This window comes from Ambystoma mexicanum, chromosome 10 (genome assembly GCF_040938575.1).
Source record: "Ambystoma mexicanum isolate Mex_15411 chromosome 10, UKY_AmexF1_1, whole genome shotgun sequence".
NCBI classification, from domain to species: Eukaryota; Metazoa; Chordata; class Amphibia; order Caudata; family Ambystomatidae; genus Ambystoma; species Ambystoma mexicanum.
The window spans coordinates 110,111,071-110,128,456 of record NC_090932.1 but is presented as its reverse complement, the minus strand read 5'-3'; the positions used below and the strand labels follow the sequence as shown (position 1 = coordinate 110,128,456).

At 46.1% G+C, this 17,386-nt stretch overlaps 1 protein-coding gene across 2 annotated transcripts in view; it reads left to right on the top strand.

Annotated features, from left to right (window-relative positions):
* Positions 1-17,386, top strand: part of CDCA2 (cell division cycle associated 2) — a 1,069,442-nt gene that overhangs the window by 563,468 nt on the left and 488,588 nt on the right. For both annotated transcript variants that reach the window (XM_069617593.1, XM_069617592.1), the window contains exon 8: positions 2,892-3,112. In XM_069617593.1, coding sequence (XP_069473694.1) covers positions 2,892-3,112 — 221 coding nt within the window. The remainder of the gene's footprint in view (positions 1-2,891; positions 3,113-17,386) is intronic.

The following is a 17,386-nucleotide window of genomic DNA, read 5'->3' as shown; positions in this document are numbered from 1 at the left end:
TTTCTATATTCCCTCTCTTGCACACATGCAATCCTTCTCTCTCGCATGCTCCCTTGAAACTTTGTGCCTTACACCCTTGGTGCCTATAAATGCAAATGACCGCAGCAAAGGCTCAAACTATTGGATTTGCCAATGCTTAGTTTTGTTTTTGAAATTCTAAAATTCCTGCCTGGAAAGACATTATCCTGCACAGGAGTCAATCCGGTGTCTCTACAAAGACGTGTCACTGCCTGGTCTTTTGGTAAGTAGTGAGGTAGGGCTTCCCTCTCCACATGTCAAGATACACTGGCCGGAAGGAACTGGAATCTCTCCCAGCACCACAAAGAATACCCCTGATTAAAGTGGTGTCAGGACAGTGACTGGTGACGCTCAACCACTATGGATGGAATGGAGGAAGATGGGAGGCGCAGAGGACCCGCAGGGCAGCGGAAGCAAGGCCGCTAGCAGAAAGGTGTAGAGGAGCAAGTGGACCTCTTCTCTATTACCCAGCCTCACCACCGTCCTATTGGAGTAGTAGACGAAGAGCTACATTTAGCAACCCATTCAAGAGTTTATGCAACATATCCTTACCTGGTTGATTATCTGAAAGACGAGTTGTACTTACAGCCATTCAGAAGGTAGCTTCACGTTGAGACAATGGAAGTTACCAAGAAGGATGTCCACTGACACAGTGCCAGAATGCGGCTATGGGAATCTGGACAAACTCTAAACTAAGGTTTGATGGACTATAACATAATGTCTTTAAGATATACAAGTCTATGCTGAAACGATATGAAAATACTGAAGAGTGACAATGTAACAGAAGCATTTAAAGAAACGTTTTCCAAAAGATGAAGTAATCATGAAAATTAGAAGTAACTTGCTGACCAATGGCTGTAAAAACGCTGGAAAGCAAGGTAAAAGGTAAAAAAAAAAAGCATATTGAAGCTTGCTAAAAAGAGGTGTTAGAACGTTTAGGACACCCATTGGAAGACAATGGATGGATGAATGCATGTGTTAAAGATCAACTCAGCTACCTCAAGATACATTCCTAGGATTTCAAATTAAAAAATGGATGAAGCTGTTTTCGTGTGCAGAATAAGGAAGTATGTTGGCCTGAAGTCATGGAGGCTATTTCGAGTGATGGATGTAAGGCACAAAGGGAGTCGAATGAACTGTGACCCTGTGCGCAAGATCTTTTTCCGCTAAGGCTAGGTGAGGCAAGGACCTTTGCAGAGGCAAAGCATTGGACAAACGCAAAAAGCCTATGTGAGGTGGAGTGAGCTAGTCACTAGAGGCCAGAAGGGGTAATGGACCCTGTTTAATAAAATCAAATAGTAGCAATTGGGAGGTTTGAGTTAAGCTGGTGGTGTTGGCACTGCCTCGAATGTCCCAGAACCGTGAGCAGACTACGAGGTCAACTACAAACGATAGACCTTGGCAAAGACCAGGTCGATGACCTCTGATGGACTCATTGTGGAAAATGGAGAACAAGTTGACACAGCTCGAAAACCTAGGTTTCATTTTCACTCGTGTTGCTAAAATGAACCAAAATTCCAAGGTTGGGTAGGGTTGCCAACCAATCAAAAGGCCTGCCACGCACTTTCATACACAATTTAGCAGTTATTACTGCGCTGCCCTATTTTCTGCTATAACCAGTATGTGACGTACGTAAAAGTAGCTCTGGGTGTGTCCTGCAGACAAGGGGCATCCAATGAAATATTAACCCTTATATAATTCTAGAAGTATATATGTTCCCCTAATCCAATCCCTCCCGTCAATAGGTTTTGCAAATGTCACGTAGGATGACATCATAAAGGACTATGTGAAAGTATATAAACTCTGCATAAGCAAACTAATGTGTGACTATTGAGTATCTGCTTTGATAGCTGTATATCCTGCTGCTTTCTTTCATTGAGATTAAAGCAGTATTTTACTATCTTCCTTTGGTCTGTGATATTTACTTGTCATTCTATCTAGCACATAGAAGATGCTTCAAGGTGCTAGAGCACAAAGGCAGACAACAAGACTACACTGGGTGAGACAAAAAGGACCACAGGGTGGGAGAACAGGTTCTCCCAGACATAACTAAGAGGAATTGCAATGTACAACCCTACTCGTCGCATCGCATTTCATACTCGTGGCATGATACCAAGTCCCGGCGTTTCCATTGGTGTTACGTAAGCAATGACTCGTGCCGTTTGCACTGCGCATCTGGGGAACCCAGCCACTAGTCCCTCTTGCATTCCTATTGCATTCAATATGGCAGTTACTGGGCTAATGCTGCGATGCACGAAGCAATTGCCTCCCGCCTAACCATGAACTCTGATAGGTGTACCAGCCGAAACACGAATAGTCGTTGATTGGTTGAGTGGGGCGCCCATGATAATGTTTTCTTTTCTGCGTCAGACTAGTGGACGGTGCTAAGAGACTAAACTACCAGTAGAAGAGTCCACATAGGAGTTACTTGTAATGTTTGTTAATGAAATGAAAGGAGTAGTTTTAGCAAAATAAGCTGTGTTATAGATTGTTGGCATTCTGGACTGCCTGTCCTAGGTGTTGACTTGGCATTACCAAAGGAGGACTGCTGGTAGTGATTTGGCTGTGAAGGTTCATAGTAAGCGATTTACAATTGTTGGCTGCTCCGTTATCCCACGCCTTATTAGGGCACATGCAGTCCACAAGTGAATTCATAAAAACTGTTTATTGAACCTCTGCCGTGAGACATTATCAGCCCCTGTTGTTCATGCAGTCCAAGTGTCATATGAGAATTTCTAGTATTTATGGTCCAACAAACCAGTTTATTGTGCTTCATCTTTGACATAGTTTGTGGTGGCACTTTTTATTGTGAACCTTTTGGGGGCTTTCTTTTCAGCATTGCTTTCTGATCCTTGTCTGTTTTACATTTGTAGGACGTGAAAATCAATCACCTTCATTTTGGAAACAAGCATTTGCAATGGAAACAAAGGTTGCATTTACTAAACATCTGACCCCTGAAAAACAGCAGTCCCTGACGTCCTTGGGAACTTTTCAAGATGAAATGTCTTTAGCCTGCATTCAACCTAGTCCCAACCCCTCCCTTCGACCGGTGTTAAAGAAGACTGCCACAAAGCATGGGAAGGATTATAAAAAGGTAAACGGCTTGTAAATGGATTACATGGTTGAATTTTGGTAATTGAGCTGATCTCTCAAAAGATCTTCATCTTAAAATATAACTAGTCAATTGATAATGCATCTGAGTGGGGAAACCAAATGCTTTTATAACGTAATATATTTTTGCAAAAATCACAAATAAAAAGGAGAAAATTGGGAAACTCTGACAGTTATAATTTGTCTGTAAAATAGGGCGGCACAATAAAATAGTTTATAAAGTCATACTTTCAATTTGATTCACAACTTGTTAAGTAACACTTCAGGCTATGCATAGGTTATAATTTTATAATGACTACCTGATCCCGACGACAATCAATCTGAATATAGAAGTCGGTTGGAAGCAGCAGTTCTCAACCTTTGCAATTAAAGTGTGAAAAGTGACATTGGTGGATTCGAGGAGGCAAGCAAGAGGCGGTTATGCCAACTTTGTGTGTATGCTTCTCAATTGCTCCAGAGACAAATTTGCATTTTAGTTTATGGGTATGGGGAATATCCCGGGTGGAGCGCAAGCTTCTTCATAAAGGAAGGACGGTTATTGACCAGCCTTTAATTCTTTTTATTTGGACGGGGCCCACTAACAGAATTTTTACTAATCGAGGGCTCAACATAGTTTGACAACCACTGTTCTACTCGATTGTTTACTAACATGAGGGCATTGCCTCTTAAAGTCAGAGCTCCTGATTGCATACCTATTACTGTTCTTGGCCACTTTTCAACTGGTATTTCTAACAAACTCAAAATAGGAACAAATACCTGCTCAGGTAACGCTTCCACCTAAACTGCACAATTTTCTGATAAGCAACCAGGAAATCCGGTAGTAACATTTACTTTCAAGAGTACAAGGAACAAGCAACTTGATGTACTTTCTACATGCTTTTTGAAAAGTAGATCCGTAGCAAGACACAAATACAGCGAAATGGAATGTGCGATGAATGAGAACCTTCTAAAATGGACCGAGTTGTAGAATGTGCTCCCTTGATGGAAATCGCCCTGATGTGACTAGATTTGCCTTATTTGGAACATGTTACTTTTGTAGTGCAGTTCTGCTGGATTACAATTGTTTATGCTAAGCAGTGGTATCCTTTTTACAATGTGTCAACTGTATGCTCTTAGGGCTGATATGCTTCACTGCATATTTACCAACATGATCAAGTCCAATTTCATAAGTGCTTATCCAGTCATGATGTTTTCTTTGCATTCTGGGACTTGTATGCCGAGTTTTATATTGTGAATTTGAATAGGCTTTTAATTTACGCCGTTGTCCTGCTTATATGTGCGTTTTGTAAGGAACTCATGGTGGCAACAGTAGATGGACAGTTCAACAGTGTTTATGAAACTGTATAAATGGGTGAGAGAAATGCCTAAGCTAAACCCAAGCTACTACCATCAAATAATAAGTTAGTCCTAGTGGCCTCTTGTCCAATAAAAAGGGATATACTAAAATAAAAACTATTGCCAATCATTACCACTAAGTTACAAAATAGTGTTGGATAATGTTCACCAGAAAAGAAAGAAGTGTTAACCAAATAAGTCGGGATGTTATGGCTGGGGTCTCTAAAGACTGGAGAGGTGGTATCTGTACTCCTGCCCTCTATATGGCAGAGTAGAAGCACAGAGCACCCCAGCCAAGGTTCTCTATAGGGTATCCATGGATGAGCAACCCAGGCCTTAGCTTTCAGGAGATGATGCAGGCTGGTTCTTAAGTAGAGTATAGTCCCTAAGCCCCCCACAAAGGCATGCCCACACACTGTTATGTGCCAACACAGTTCCTTATATAAAAATAAGGTTCAAAATATATACACAATTAATAACGCACTTTGTACTTGTAATATAGCAAATATATACAATGTCTATGTGGTATCACACTTAAATATTGACTGCTTTAAAATGTACCAACTGCTGACAGTTCTAATGGCATACAAATCAAACCATGGTGGCAAGGGAGCCCTTCTTTCAATGTTTTTAGGCAAAAAGGTAGAGCGCTGCGGCTCCGGTTGTCTAGCAGCACAGTGTGGCGCTGTCCCCGCTTCTAGGCAATGAGACTTGACTGGCTTCCTACAGTTTCGGAAATCATCCAAACCCTGGTCGGCGGCAATGGACTTCGATGGCCTCGATGTCCAGGTGCTTTAGTTAAAGATTTCTCGGTGGACCCTGTCTCCGGTCAACAGCCTTTCGGGACTGGATTGCAGGGTACTTCGATGAAGATCAGCTTCTGCACAATGTTTCCTCGTAGCTCGGGGCGAGATCTCCTAGCCAGGTCCTCTCGGATCAGTCCTCGACAGACTTGACAGCTTTCAGATTTCGTCAAGGAAAGCAGCAGCAATTCTTCTTCCGGCTGGGCTTCAAGGATAAGCAGCTTCAAGTTTCAACTTCAGCTTCTGAACAAATGGGTAAGTGAGATGTCCCCACATATACACATCTGTCCCTCATTTACACTTCTGAGCTAAGCTCAATCAGCCAGAAGGGCATTCATCCGGGCAGGCAGCCAATCAGGCTCACAGAGCATTCAGGCCATTCGCTTCCACCTAGATACCCATAACAAGGAAGGTGGATTGGGGCAAGCACCCAGCCTTTCAGCACACCACACACATTGATGTTTCAGGCATGGCTGTCTCAGATACCAGACACCCATAACATGGAATGCATCCTGGTCACACACTCCATTCACCCAGGTCCCACCCCAAGGGGGTACCCACAACATACAGTCACTGGGAAGGCTCCAGGCAGTCTGGCCTGGACTTCCCCACAATACCATATATGGTTCTTTGGTTCTTCCACCCAACAGCCAGACAGGAGAAGGGACAGTGGCAGGGTTTCCCAGCACTTTGGGAAAACAGGGTAACCGGTAAAAGAAAACAAGAGTCCACAGGGGCTATCTTGCCTTCAATCGGGAATCCATTGATTTCTATGGAAGGGCCTGATTATCCTAAAATGGAGGATACTCGGAGCACCTGTCAAATTCAGCATGGAGCTACCACCAGCCCATACCCTGCTCTGAGAGCCACACACAAGTGCCCAAAAACATACACTAGAGGTACAGGTTCTACCCCAACCCCAACCCATGGGTGCCATAAGGGTATCCCAAGGGTCTCTGTTCACCACAACCAAAAAGAGGAAGAGCTGCACTGCCAGGAGTCCCACTTGGACTCCTGTGCTGAAAACACAGAACACACATAATGGAGTATAGGACAAGGACATGGAGACCCTGTCCCTCCAATGCATTTCCAGCATCAAGTCTCCCTTCCCCAAGTTTTAAGCACGGGACAAAGCGGAACTCCTGAGCCCAGCATACTCCTGGGCCAAGCTGGCACGTGGTTACAATTACTTTCAACGCTGTCAGGATCTTCTGGGGCCAAGTCTCTCTTCTGCAAAGTCTCTTGCCCATAAACAATAGACGAAGGTTCCTTTGGTAATATTTCACGTTGGGCGATTGCTCTTCGCCCCTTGTATCCCCCCCCACCCCCCTCAGCCGGGCTCTGATCCTTCTTGCAAGTCGGGTTCACTATGGCCTTTCACTCAAAACATAACATTCAAAAGTTGCACTGTCTTTTTAAACAACTGCATTGTGGACATCCCTCATGCTTCGCACTTGTCGCCACAATGTTCACAGGTATATATGTTAACCCCAATTTAACCCCAATTCGCAGGCATCCCTCCGTCTGGTTCACATTTGCCAATTTCATAGTTCACTCCATTTTCTTCTATGTGTCAGACCTTCGCGTGTACAAGGGGTTTTGCTCGACCCTCGTAGGACCACTTTGTCATTTCACGCCGGCCTCTCCTAAGGCCTCTTGGTTCTTGTAGTACTTTGTGTTTAAAAAGAAAACACAGGGCGAGGCTTCGAGGCAAGCAGCAAAGTGATGTGAGAGCTCCTGGCCCGAGCCCAGCAACTGACAGGAAAAGTGAAGAAATCGCACACGATTTTCGGCAAAACTGAGCGATGTGAAAGCTTGCACATTGTAGAGCAAGCGTTACCGAGTGTTAGCTATAGCTACCCCACGAAGGTGAACTGATGCAGCTCTCAAAATGGCAGCCGGGACCCGTTGCTCCAGGGTCCTGGAATAGGAGCAACCAGCAACGGGTTGCCTAAGGCAGCCAGATATGACTGGGTGTGCTGCACAAGATCCCCATTTGCATCCGCTGGTCCCGGGCTCTCCCACCAGTCGACACTGAAGCAACACGGGAGGCGCAGAGCCTCGGCATCTGGAAGCGTCCGCGGAGGCTCCCCCTGGCAACTTTCACACCGGCAAATGTGGCTTTACCCCTCCAGCCCGGTGTCTCACACCGAAGGGCTGCAACGGAGCCGAGCAACGGGAGAGCTTGTGAGCAGGGTTGGCCCGATTGCTTGGGGGCCTCTGATTCCACCTGGGGCCCCACCGATCAAAGCTGCTGCGCAACTCTGAAGGCAGTTAAAGATCCGAAGTGTTAACCCTGAGGAACCCTGATGCATGGACACAGCCTCTGCTACACCCTCTGAAGGCAGTGGTACCCCCGAAGAAAGTCGCACATGGAATCTGTCCCCCACTCCTCCCCCAATTAAGGAACTGAGAGCTTGGCGTAATGGTGGTCTGGGGGCGTACTCCCCTCTGCTGGACCTGCATCCCCCTAACCACGCCAGGGAGCCACTGAATCGGGCTTAGTGCCCACAACTGAACAAGCAAGCCCCTCTGAAGTACACTGACGGCACCTGGAGAACAGGGTTGCAGAATGAAGTGAGCATAAGGCACATCGGATATAACATCAGCTGACTGCAACTCAGTCAGCGGGGATTGAAGAAAAGCACTGCACGCATATTCACCACGGGGGCTAATAGTAATAGGGCCTCAGTGCCCCTGGGCTGTTTGTGTGCTATATAAATAAATAAAATATCACACCCCCTCCTGGAAGGTGCACATCCCAAGAAACAGCAAAGGAAGAGGAACGGGCCAGTACTGTTAAGGCGGGTAAGCAGAGTGCAGCTCCCACGCTGGAATCTGCAAGATAAACTCAACCAAGAGCAGCAATGAAGCATCGCCCAAAGCTCTACACTGGTACGGTCCGCTGGAGAACCCACTCATGCGCCTCACTAACGAGTTTCAGACCCTAACCAGAGGACCCAGCCTGCGGCACCCGGGGGTGGGAAAATGGAAAAAAGAACTAAAGCAGCAAAGCAAGCAGACATTTCCACTCTGCTAGCAACTCCCAACATGGAAAAAGCAAAAGGGGAAGAAAGCTGACGCGCAGACCCAAAGAAGCGACCCAGAATCCAATGACTCGCCACCCATGCAAGCAGTAACGAAGGCTGATCTCCAGGACCTACTAACGGCTATGACTAGAGAATATCAGAAGTGCACAGAGGAAGTTATGCGGAAGATCACAGCTCTGGACAAGCACATTGATGAAATGGAAAGCAGAACTGTGGAGAAACCACACTATGCGACCACACCTTTGAAATCTGGGACGGAGCAGACAGGATCTCAGCACTGGAAGCGAGATTCGAATCCCTGGAAGTCAAGCAGGAAGACTCCTGTTGCGAAAACATCCACCTGCGAGGCATTCCAAACTCAATCCCGGATGCGGAATTGGGTGACTTTACGTTTGACCCGTTTAGTTTTATACTAACCCTACCCAATAGTGCCCTGCTCAAACTCTACAGAGTTCATAGAACCAGGCCAAGACAAGGGCTCTCCATGCCTCCGGATGTACTGGCACAAGTGCACTTCTACAGGGTCAATGAGGAGATTGTGTAAGAAGCAAGTTGGTCTGCACGCATCCAATTTAGGGATGCATCAATAACGCTGTATCAGGACCTGTCAACAACCACGCTTTTGAAGAGGAAAGCCCTGAAACCACTAAGAGTGGCTGCGTGATGAGAAAGTGGTGTATCGATATGGGTTGCAGACCGCATTAACCTTCACCTTGGAGGGTAAAACATGGCAAATTCGAACATGAAAGAGGCGGAAGGGCTTCTGACCCCCGATGGGGAAAATGAAAGCGATGAGTACAGCACACTATGAATCTGAAAGAATGTATGCCGCAAACCCCTGCACCCGGTTGGACCACAGACTCTTTATCAAAGGCCCAAACCCAAAAAAGCAGGAAAGGCAAAGAGTGGGTGAAGGATCTCCCCCAAGCAACAATCGCAATCAATGCCAAAGTCTTATGGCTGATCTCTCCATGAATCCTAAACTCCCCCCAGCCGCAAAACGGCAGCTGCTCGCTGTGCAGGAACTGCACCACCCCAACCTAACTCTGCTGTCACACCTTAGAACGAAGGGTGCGAATAGGAATGGAGACGACTACGAATAACGCCTACAGAAACACAAACTAACCTAGCTGGAAGTACAATGCGTTCTCTACGCTCATAGGAAGCCCAGTTGGTCACTAGTAATGTCGGTATGCAGGCTTCAGCCGGTTGCCCCAAAGGTTAAGGACTGTGCTCAACAACCCGTTTTTTAGGCAGGGATAGGGAGAATGTTGGGGAGAGACTGTTTCGAGGGGATGGACAAAAGGGAAGTCAGAGCAATGGATTCATACACGAAGGCAATCGACTAATCGTCTGGGTAACCCGGGACGCACCCTGGGGCATGTACACACATTGGAGGAGCAGCTAATCAGTAAAACGGTGAGCAAACGTGGCACATGTACTTGACGAATTGCGTATGATCACATAGAGACTCAACTTCCCCAGAAAAAAGAAAAACGGTTGGGTGCAGACTAGCGAAACTCTCTGCAGACAGTCTGCCTGCAGGAAACTCACCTACTGGAGGCGGATGAGGAGCGGGTTCACTTCCGCCGATACTCTGGGAGTTACTTTGCCACAGCAGGCGAGAAAAAGAGAGATTTAGCACTTTTATTTAGCAGAGTTTCCTTTCACACAGATATAGGTGAAACGAGACCCAAGGGGGAGATATATAATGGTAAAGGGACTCCTGATGGAGCAACCACTAACTGTGGCTTCCATATACTGCCCAAGCATTGCACAGGACCGTTTCCTCTGCAAGGTTCTCCCAATTATAAGCACGTTTACAGAAGAACACCTAATGATGGGAGAAGAATTTAACCTAGTCCCAGACCCACATAACGATAAAACGCTGCCCCCCACGAGGGATGAATTTTCCCAGGCAATGTGGATGGCTGAATTCCTGAGGGAAACGGGAGTGGTAGATATCTGGAGGCTAGCTAACAAAGGTGTACCGGACTACACATTCTACTCACACGTTCACAAGGGACACTCTAGAAAAGACCTGATCTTGATGTCCAGTGCGCTCTTCCCCTGCGTAGGAGGGATTCAAATTCATCCTAGATAATTGTCAGATCACGCCCCGGTAGTGGCTAACATAAGCGTGCAAGGTCTCCCAGTCCCTCTCCCCCACCACCTCCCACCCCCTGTCTTCCAAAGGTATTGGAAGACTCCATGCTACAAGACATAGCAATTGGAACTGAAGTGGCGGAAGCACTCACCTGTTACTTTAGGGAAAACATTGCAATGGGGTGCTTTGTAGCAATAATCTGGCATGCAATGAAGCCTGTGATACAAGATGTACTAATTAACTGTGCTGTGGTACAAAAAAGAAGGGGGCAATTGCAACAAGCCAGGTTAGAGGAGAGGGTGACAGAGCTGGATAAAGCCTTCCGAACGCGCCATTCCGTTAAAACAGAGGGAGCTTGAGAAAGCAAGATCCATTCTGGGGATGTTAGTAATGGGATTGAAGGTGAATCAGATGCGCTGATCCTAAGTGATCTAGTTGAACATGAATTAGTAATGTTGGTAACGGAAAGAAAGATTCTTGGTCTTGAATTCTTGAAACCATATGAGTCTTTATCGTGAAATCAAAATGAGTCTTGACAAACAGCCGACACGTGTTTTGACCTTCACGGTCGTTATCAAGGCGTGCAATGTAATGTTGCTAATGCAGAGCTGGTAGAGGATTAATTGGCTGGAGAAAATGAAGCGCCACCCTATATGTGGATTCACAGAAGAATTAAGCTATAGCACAAATGCTGAACAAGTTGTCAGTCCTTATCAATATTGGAGGGGTCCAATCCCCATTACGAAAGCAATTGGCTGTACTTCCACGTGGTGCATAGAGAGCAGCCCGATCTTGTTCTCTGAGTAAATAGTCAGCCATAATTCTAAGACTGTAAGGAAAGACTAGGGGTCATAAGATAACAGTGCGCTATTTGATAGTGCATGGTCATCTTACGACCCCTAGTCTTTTCCTTACATCTTATATTCGTTTTGACTGCTGCTGACAACCGTGTCGTTACACTGACATTTTTGAACAATGATTTTTCATTTGCATACATTTCTCCTTTTACACTTTTTGTGCACAAGATAGGCCAGACATTAGGTTTTATTAGCATACACCATTTTGATTTGACCGACTCCACTAGGAGGGTTTTGTTTGTTTGATGGCCGAGAATACTCCCATTTTGGTTATAGGGCAAAGTAGGAGTTTCTCCAGCCCCAACATTTTTCAATAAAGGTTTTACAAATTGTATCCATTGTCAGTGTCATACTTGATACCATGCCTCCCCTACAGTAGACCGTTTGTAACCACTGCCTGCCACTTTGCCATCCGGAATCTTGTTGTGCTGTGTGCAAGCTCTTTAGGCCTAAAACCCCAAAGGAGCGCTAAACCAAAGGGTGGCAGCATACACCATGTTGGTGAGGTCAGACTGCCGCCGGGATATTTGAGTCGAACCACGAAGGCCGAGGTAGCCGAGATTCCGATTTGGAGCTCTTAGACACTACTGCAGAACTGTCCTGTTCCCACACGCCTGTCCCCAGCCTCGATAGTCCCATCCTGCTGCTATGAGGAAGGCCTCTGTCAACGCTGGTGTACCCCCCCACACACACACACACCCCCCCCCGACCCCCCCCCCAAGCCGTCCCTCGACAACTCTGTCGACAGAGGGCCACGCATCGACGGCTGAGGCGGGGATGCCGAAACAGCGTCAAAAATGCTCAAATCACACTTACACTGAGAAAAGCACAATAAGGAGTCTTCTGCTAACAGTAAACGAGCCTCTCAGACCACTGGAGAATATGAAGAAGAATTCTCACTTCTAGCTTCCACCCTAAACAAGAAGTGCCCTATGGGGAGCCCCAAAGACACACCCAGGGCCCTTCGTCCAGCAGAAACAACTCCTGCGCCAAACATTACCCCTGTGGCACCAACATTCATTCTGTCTGCTACACCCTGGACCCAGTCAGTCTGAGGACACCATGGGGGGAAATTATCATTCTTGGTGGACTTTGAGCAACCTGCCCACTCCTTCAAAGCCTATTAAGCAGCCACATGCACCTCCTACATTGCCAGTGGCACCTTCTTTTTACCCCAGTCCTGCCACCCGGCGAGCCATCACAAGGTTCTCTTTATGGAGACATTCAGTCTATACAAGCGGACCAGGGCATCTGGGTAGGTGATCAAGATGACCCCGATCTGGATGGTGATGATACATATTTACAGGACCAGTATGACCCAAACCTCCTTTTTGTCGACCCGCTTGACCTTTTGGTGGTCGAGGGCAGTCGCTCTTCTCACATTGCAGACTAGCCTTTCTACAATGAGCTGCTGAGGAAAGCTGTTCACAACTTTGGCTTAAACGGACGAATCCAACCCGCAGAGACTGACTTCGTTCAGGATATTCTCACAGAGAACAAACCTGCTAGCCAACCAAACCTCTTCTGGAGTCCATTGAAAAGACGGTCTCCATTACTATGTACCCACTGCCTTACTAGGGCAGTCAACCTATGGATAGAAACATCCTTCAGGCCCCCTCCTTCAGATCCCCCGCTACATAAGGTGCCACGTTAAGCCAGACTCTCTGGTGGTGACCACTACGTGAAAGAGCTTGTGTCCCATTCTCAACACTCTGGGTAAACGTATCGCAACTTCCGCTGTGTACCTTAACAGGACAGCAAACACCACCACTTTGCTTGCCAGCTACAGCAATATCCAGTGGGATGAGGTCTCCTGAAATTTGGACTCTGTTCCAGAACTGGCACAAGCCCATCTTAAGATTGCCACAGAGGGAAAACAAGTCTCCCAAAACATCCCGAAGAATTTCTTGCACTCTGCAGACACCTCAAATAGTCATTGCAAGGGGAACCCTTCTTAAAATGCATTCCTGGCTTAGGGACTCTGGATTTAAGCCAGAGACACAGACCACCCCGATTAATATGCCCATTGTGGAGGGTCTCCTTTTTTGGCAAAGCTGTTCATGGGAAGCTGGAGACGGCAGAAACGGAGCATGAGACCATCAAGACCCTTGGTCAAATTTCTAATAAGCCCTTCGTCCCTAGGGGAGTGTTTCACACACGCCAAAGCTTTCGGGCGCAAGGCTCAGGAAAACCATGCCACGCCGGAGCGAGCACGTCTGGTGCCTCCCTCCTATAGTTCAGATGTCCTACCAATACCTGCAGTGTGGGTTTCGCCACAGAAGGACAAGGCAGGGCTGCAGCCTCTAGAGGGCCAGCAGTTCCTGCCGCCAAATGACGTGCTGAGCCACTTTCTCTGCCATGCGTCCCCAGTCCGGAGGGGGTTGGGGGGGGGGGGGATCACATGACACTTCACCCAGCAGTATAGGAGCGAATAACGTCAGACCGCTGGGTCTTGGATGCAGTGCCCAAAGGATACTCTGCTGTGTTTCTCAAGACACCCCGCTACCATCCACCTCGGGAAGGACGGATGTCCGCCGCACACCACGACATCTTCAAGTAGGAGATCCAAATTCTGTTACAAAAAGGAACCATTGAGCTGGCGCCCTTCATGTTCTAAAGAAAGATCGAACAATGTGGCCAGTGCTGGACCTGCACCCTGCAAACACGTATGTCGAACCTCAGACATTGAGGATGACAACGTTGCAGGAAGTCATCCCACTATTGAAGATGGGGGGCATTACAGGGCGACATTGGACATGAAAGATGCATACTTTCATATTTCAATGTTGGCAGCGCACAACAAAGACCTCAGATTCAAATTGGGAGACGAGCACTACCAATTCAAAAGTGCTACCATTCGGCATTGCATCAGCCCCCAAGGTATTCACAAAGGTCCTAACAGTGGTGGCTGCACACTTGGGTAGACAGTCTATTCCAGTGTAACCTTACATATACTGGCTAATTACTGGGGGTTCTCCCCACAGGAGCCTTCAAAACATGCAGCAAACAATCTGCTGTTCGAATTGGGCTTCTCCATAAACGAGAAGTAAAGTCTAGTGCCCAGCCAAGTAAAGCAATTTCAGGGGTTACTAATCAAAACAGACGTCTGGCTATTCTACCCCTTTGAGGAGAGGATCCCAAACTTGCCGTTTCACACACCTCGGAACATTGCTGTTCGTCAGGTGAAAGCTAGTGTACTTGTTGGGAATGATGGCTTCCTGCATCTATCTAGTGCGTCATGTCAGGCTGCGCATGCGTACAATGCAAGAGTGGCTAGCGAAACAATGGCCACAGCAAGCGGGTTGTGGGACGATCTTGTGCTAATTTTGCAACCTCTGGTTCAGTCTACAGTGGTGGAACAGACAATCTGCTAAAGGGACAACCTCTCCAAACCGACGATCAAAGCGACTCACAACAGACATGTCTATGACTGGGTGAGGTGCTCAGTTCCTTCACCATACCACTCACGCCCTGTGGACACAAGCACTAACTAGGAAACCCATCAACTTCTACAGTTCTCAAAGCACTAAAAACCTTCAAGACTCAGCTAGCTCACAAATCAGTTTAGTCTTCACAGACAGCACCACATCCATGTTTTATATAAACAAACGGGGGGTGGCGGGGAGGTGGGGACACATTCTCCAGGGCTGTCCAAACTAGCCCAGAACATCTGGCGGTGGGCACTACGTCACATGTTCCTAGTGGCTCATCATGCTCCAGGGGAACTCATTTCTCTGGACGACATCCTAAGCAGGAGTACAATGCTATTCTCTGAGCACAAATGGAATTTAAACAGACTTGCTAGTCAGCGCCTAATCAAACCTTTGGGTTACCAGAAATTGACTTTTTTTCACGACCTAAGAAAACGCTCAATGTCAAGATTACGTGTCCAGCTTTCACCAGAAAGGATCCACTTCTGATGAACTGGTCATGGAAATTTGCATACACTTTTCCCCTATACCCTTTTTCAACAAAATAGTCGACAAGCTACAACAGGAACAAGTTACACTAATCCTGATCGCTCCAATGTCGGCACACCAGACCTGGTTCTCACACCTACAAATGATGTCCCTTTGTCCTCCCGTCAAACTACCCTGCACGGACAACCTGCTGACCCAGCATCAGGGGTCAACGCTGCACCAATGCCCTCAGAAGCTGAATTTAGCAGCTTGACTCCTGAGGTCTGTCAAGTATTTCAATCAGGCGATACACCCTGGTCATATATATATTCAATATTTGAGAGATACACCACTCATATCACACCCCTTTTTCAAATACTCCGGGTCACAATGAACCAGGCTGGTTGGTAAAGGCACGATTTATTTAAAATTCAAGAAAATCCTACACTTTTTAATACATGGGGCAGCAATCACCACTGGGGTGGCAAGAACAATAGGAATGTAGGCAATGCACTTAAATTAACCCTTTAGCAACACGGATAGAAAACACCAGGGAATAGAGACAATTTTGAATTTTTAGAAAGATGGCACTCGTTAGGATTTCTCCCTGCAATATTCCTCAAGCAACAAATAATCAATTCTAAATAGATATCAGGAAGCAAAAGGTAATCAGGAATGACGAATAAGAAACAAAATTCGAATCCAACCTTCCCTTCCCAAACAAGAGAGAAAAACAGCTTTGAAACCCTTCAATTTTAAAATGACACTCGGAAATGGCTGAATAAAACAATGAATGTGTGCAAAAATCCCTAAATCAGTACAATTCTCTACAGGAGCAACACTGGAAAGTTACAAGCAATCATAAGCAATAGATTGAGCAAAAGCATACAATTTGAAAATGAATGGAAGTTCTAAAACAATTGATAATAAATAAAAATAACACATGTAAAACTTTGCAATTCCCGTCTGAAATTAACCAAACGTTTTTTGATAAAAACGGGTAAAATTCACTGATTTGGAGGATTTTGGGTTGGGGTTTAGCTATAGATCTTAGGTACAATCAGGAAGTGAAATGAAGATTCTAGCTATTAAATTGAGGGAGATATGCAATATAGAATGAGAGGCGTTTTTAGAAAAATCGTGTAGTGAAAACAGAAAAGCTCAGTTTGGGCAAGAACAGTTTTACTCTATACTACAGCATTCAGGTTAGAATACCAAAGAGGGACACAGTAAGCTCCAGGTTTGATTCATGAGTTCAACCCTAGTTCCCCAGCGCCCGCCCTGGCGGAACCAGTCTGATCACTCGATATAGGATTGATCGCTTAGGATTTACAAGACAAAATAAAAATGGCGTTTAGCAAAATAAATCAATGACAGGGTTGCAATTAGTATTCTGACAATGTTACAAGTCATTAATGTAAGGTAAGGATAGGATGGGTTAGAGATTGGGATAGGACAAGGCAAGTTATGCTATGGTTCTATGGTTCCCACTGATACGGAGTCCACTTTTAATTTGGATTTTGGACAGTCAGCGCTCTGGATCACCACACGGATCTGGTATAACACAGGACAGCCGGACAAAATCAGCGCTCATGGACTGGATACCGGGTAGCACTTCTGGTTGCTGGGATAAGATAGTGCATCAGGAGAGCAGGATGGCAGATTTGCATCAAGCATACATATAGTAGCAGCAAGCCAAGTCTGTTTCAGAAACTTCCCACAATTTGGGTAATGGGATTTTAGAATGGAGGTTTCAGATTGAGGCCTTGCTGGGAATGAAGTCAGCAATGCATAGCCCTTGGCTTTGCAAAGAAAATCTGGAATCCAGATCAAAACAGGATGCAGGAAACCGGAACCGGACGCCACACTGAAATTCAGGAAGAGAGTCAGGAATCAGTGTGTCCTGAGTGCTAGTCAGGGGCCCTTATTTATAATGTCAGATGACGACATTACAGTATATGACAGGGGAAGGATTCACTATGCCCTCCTCTAAAGATAGTATAAGACAAGGGTAGAAGTCTCCGCCTAGCTCTTCTCAGATTGGATTTCAGGAAAAGGATGTCATGTTTGAGGTGATTTCTTTTTTTTCTTTTTTTTATTTTTACTGGATCTAGAAACTCCCACATTTACTTTTCTGAAAATCCAATTTTGCCAAAAACAGATATTTATGCAGTTGCCACCTCTTAGTAAATTAGATACACAGGTT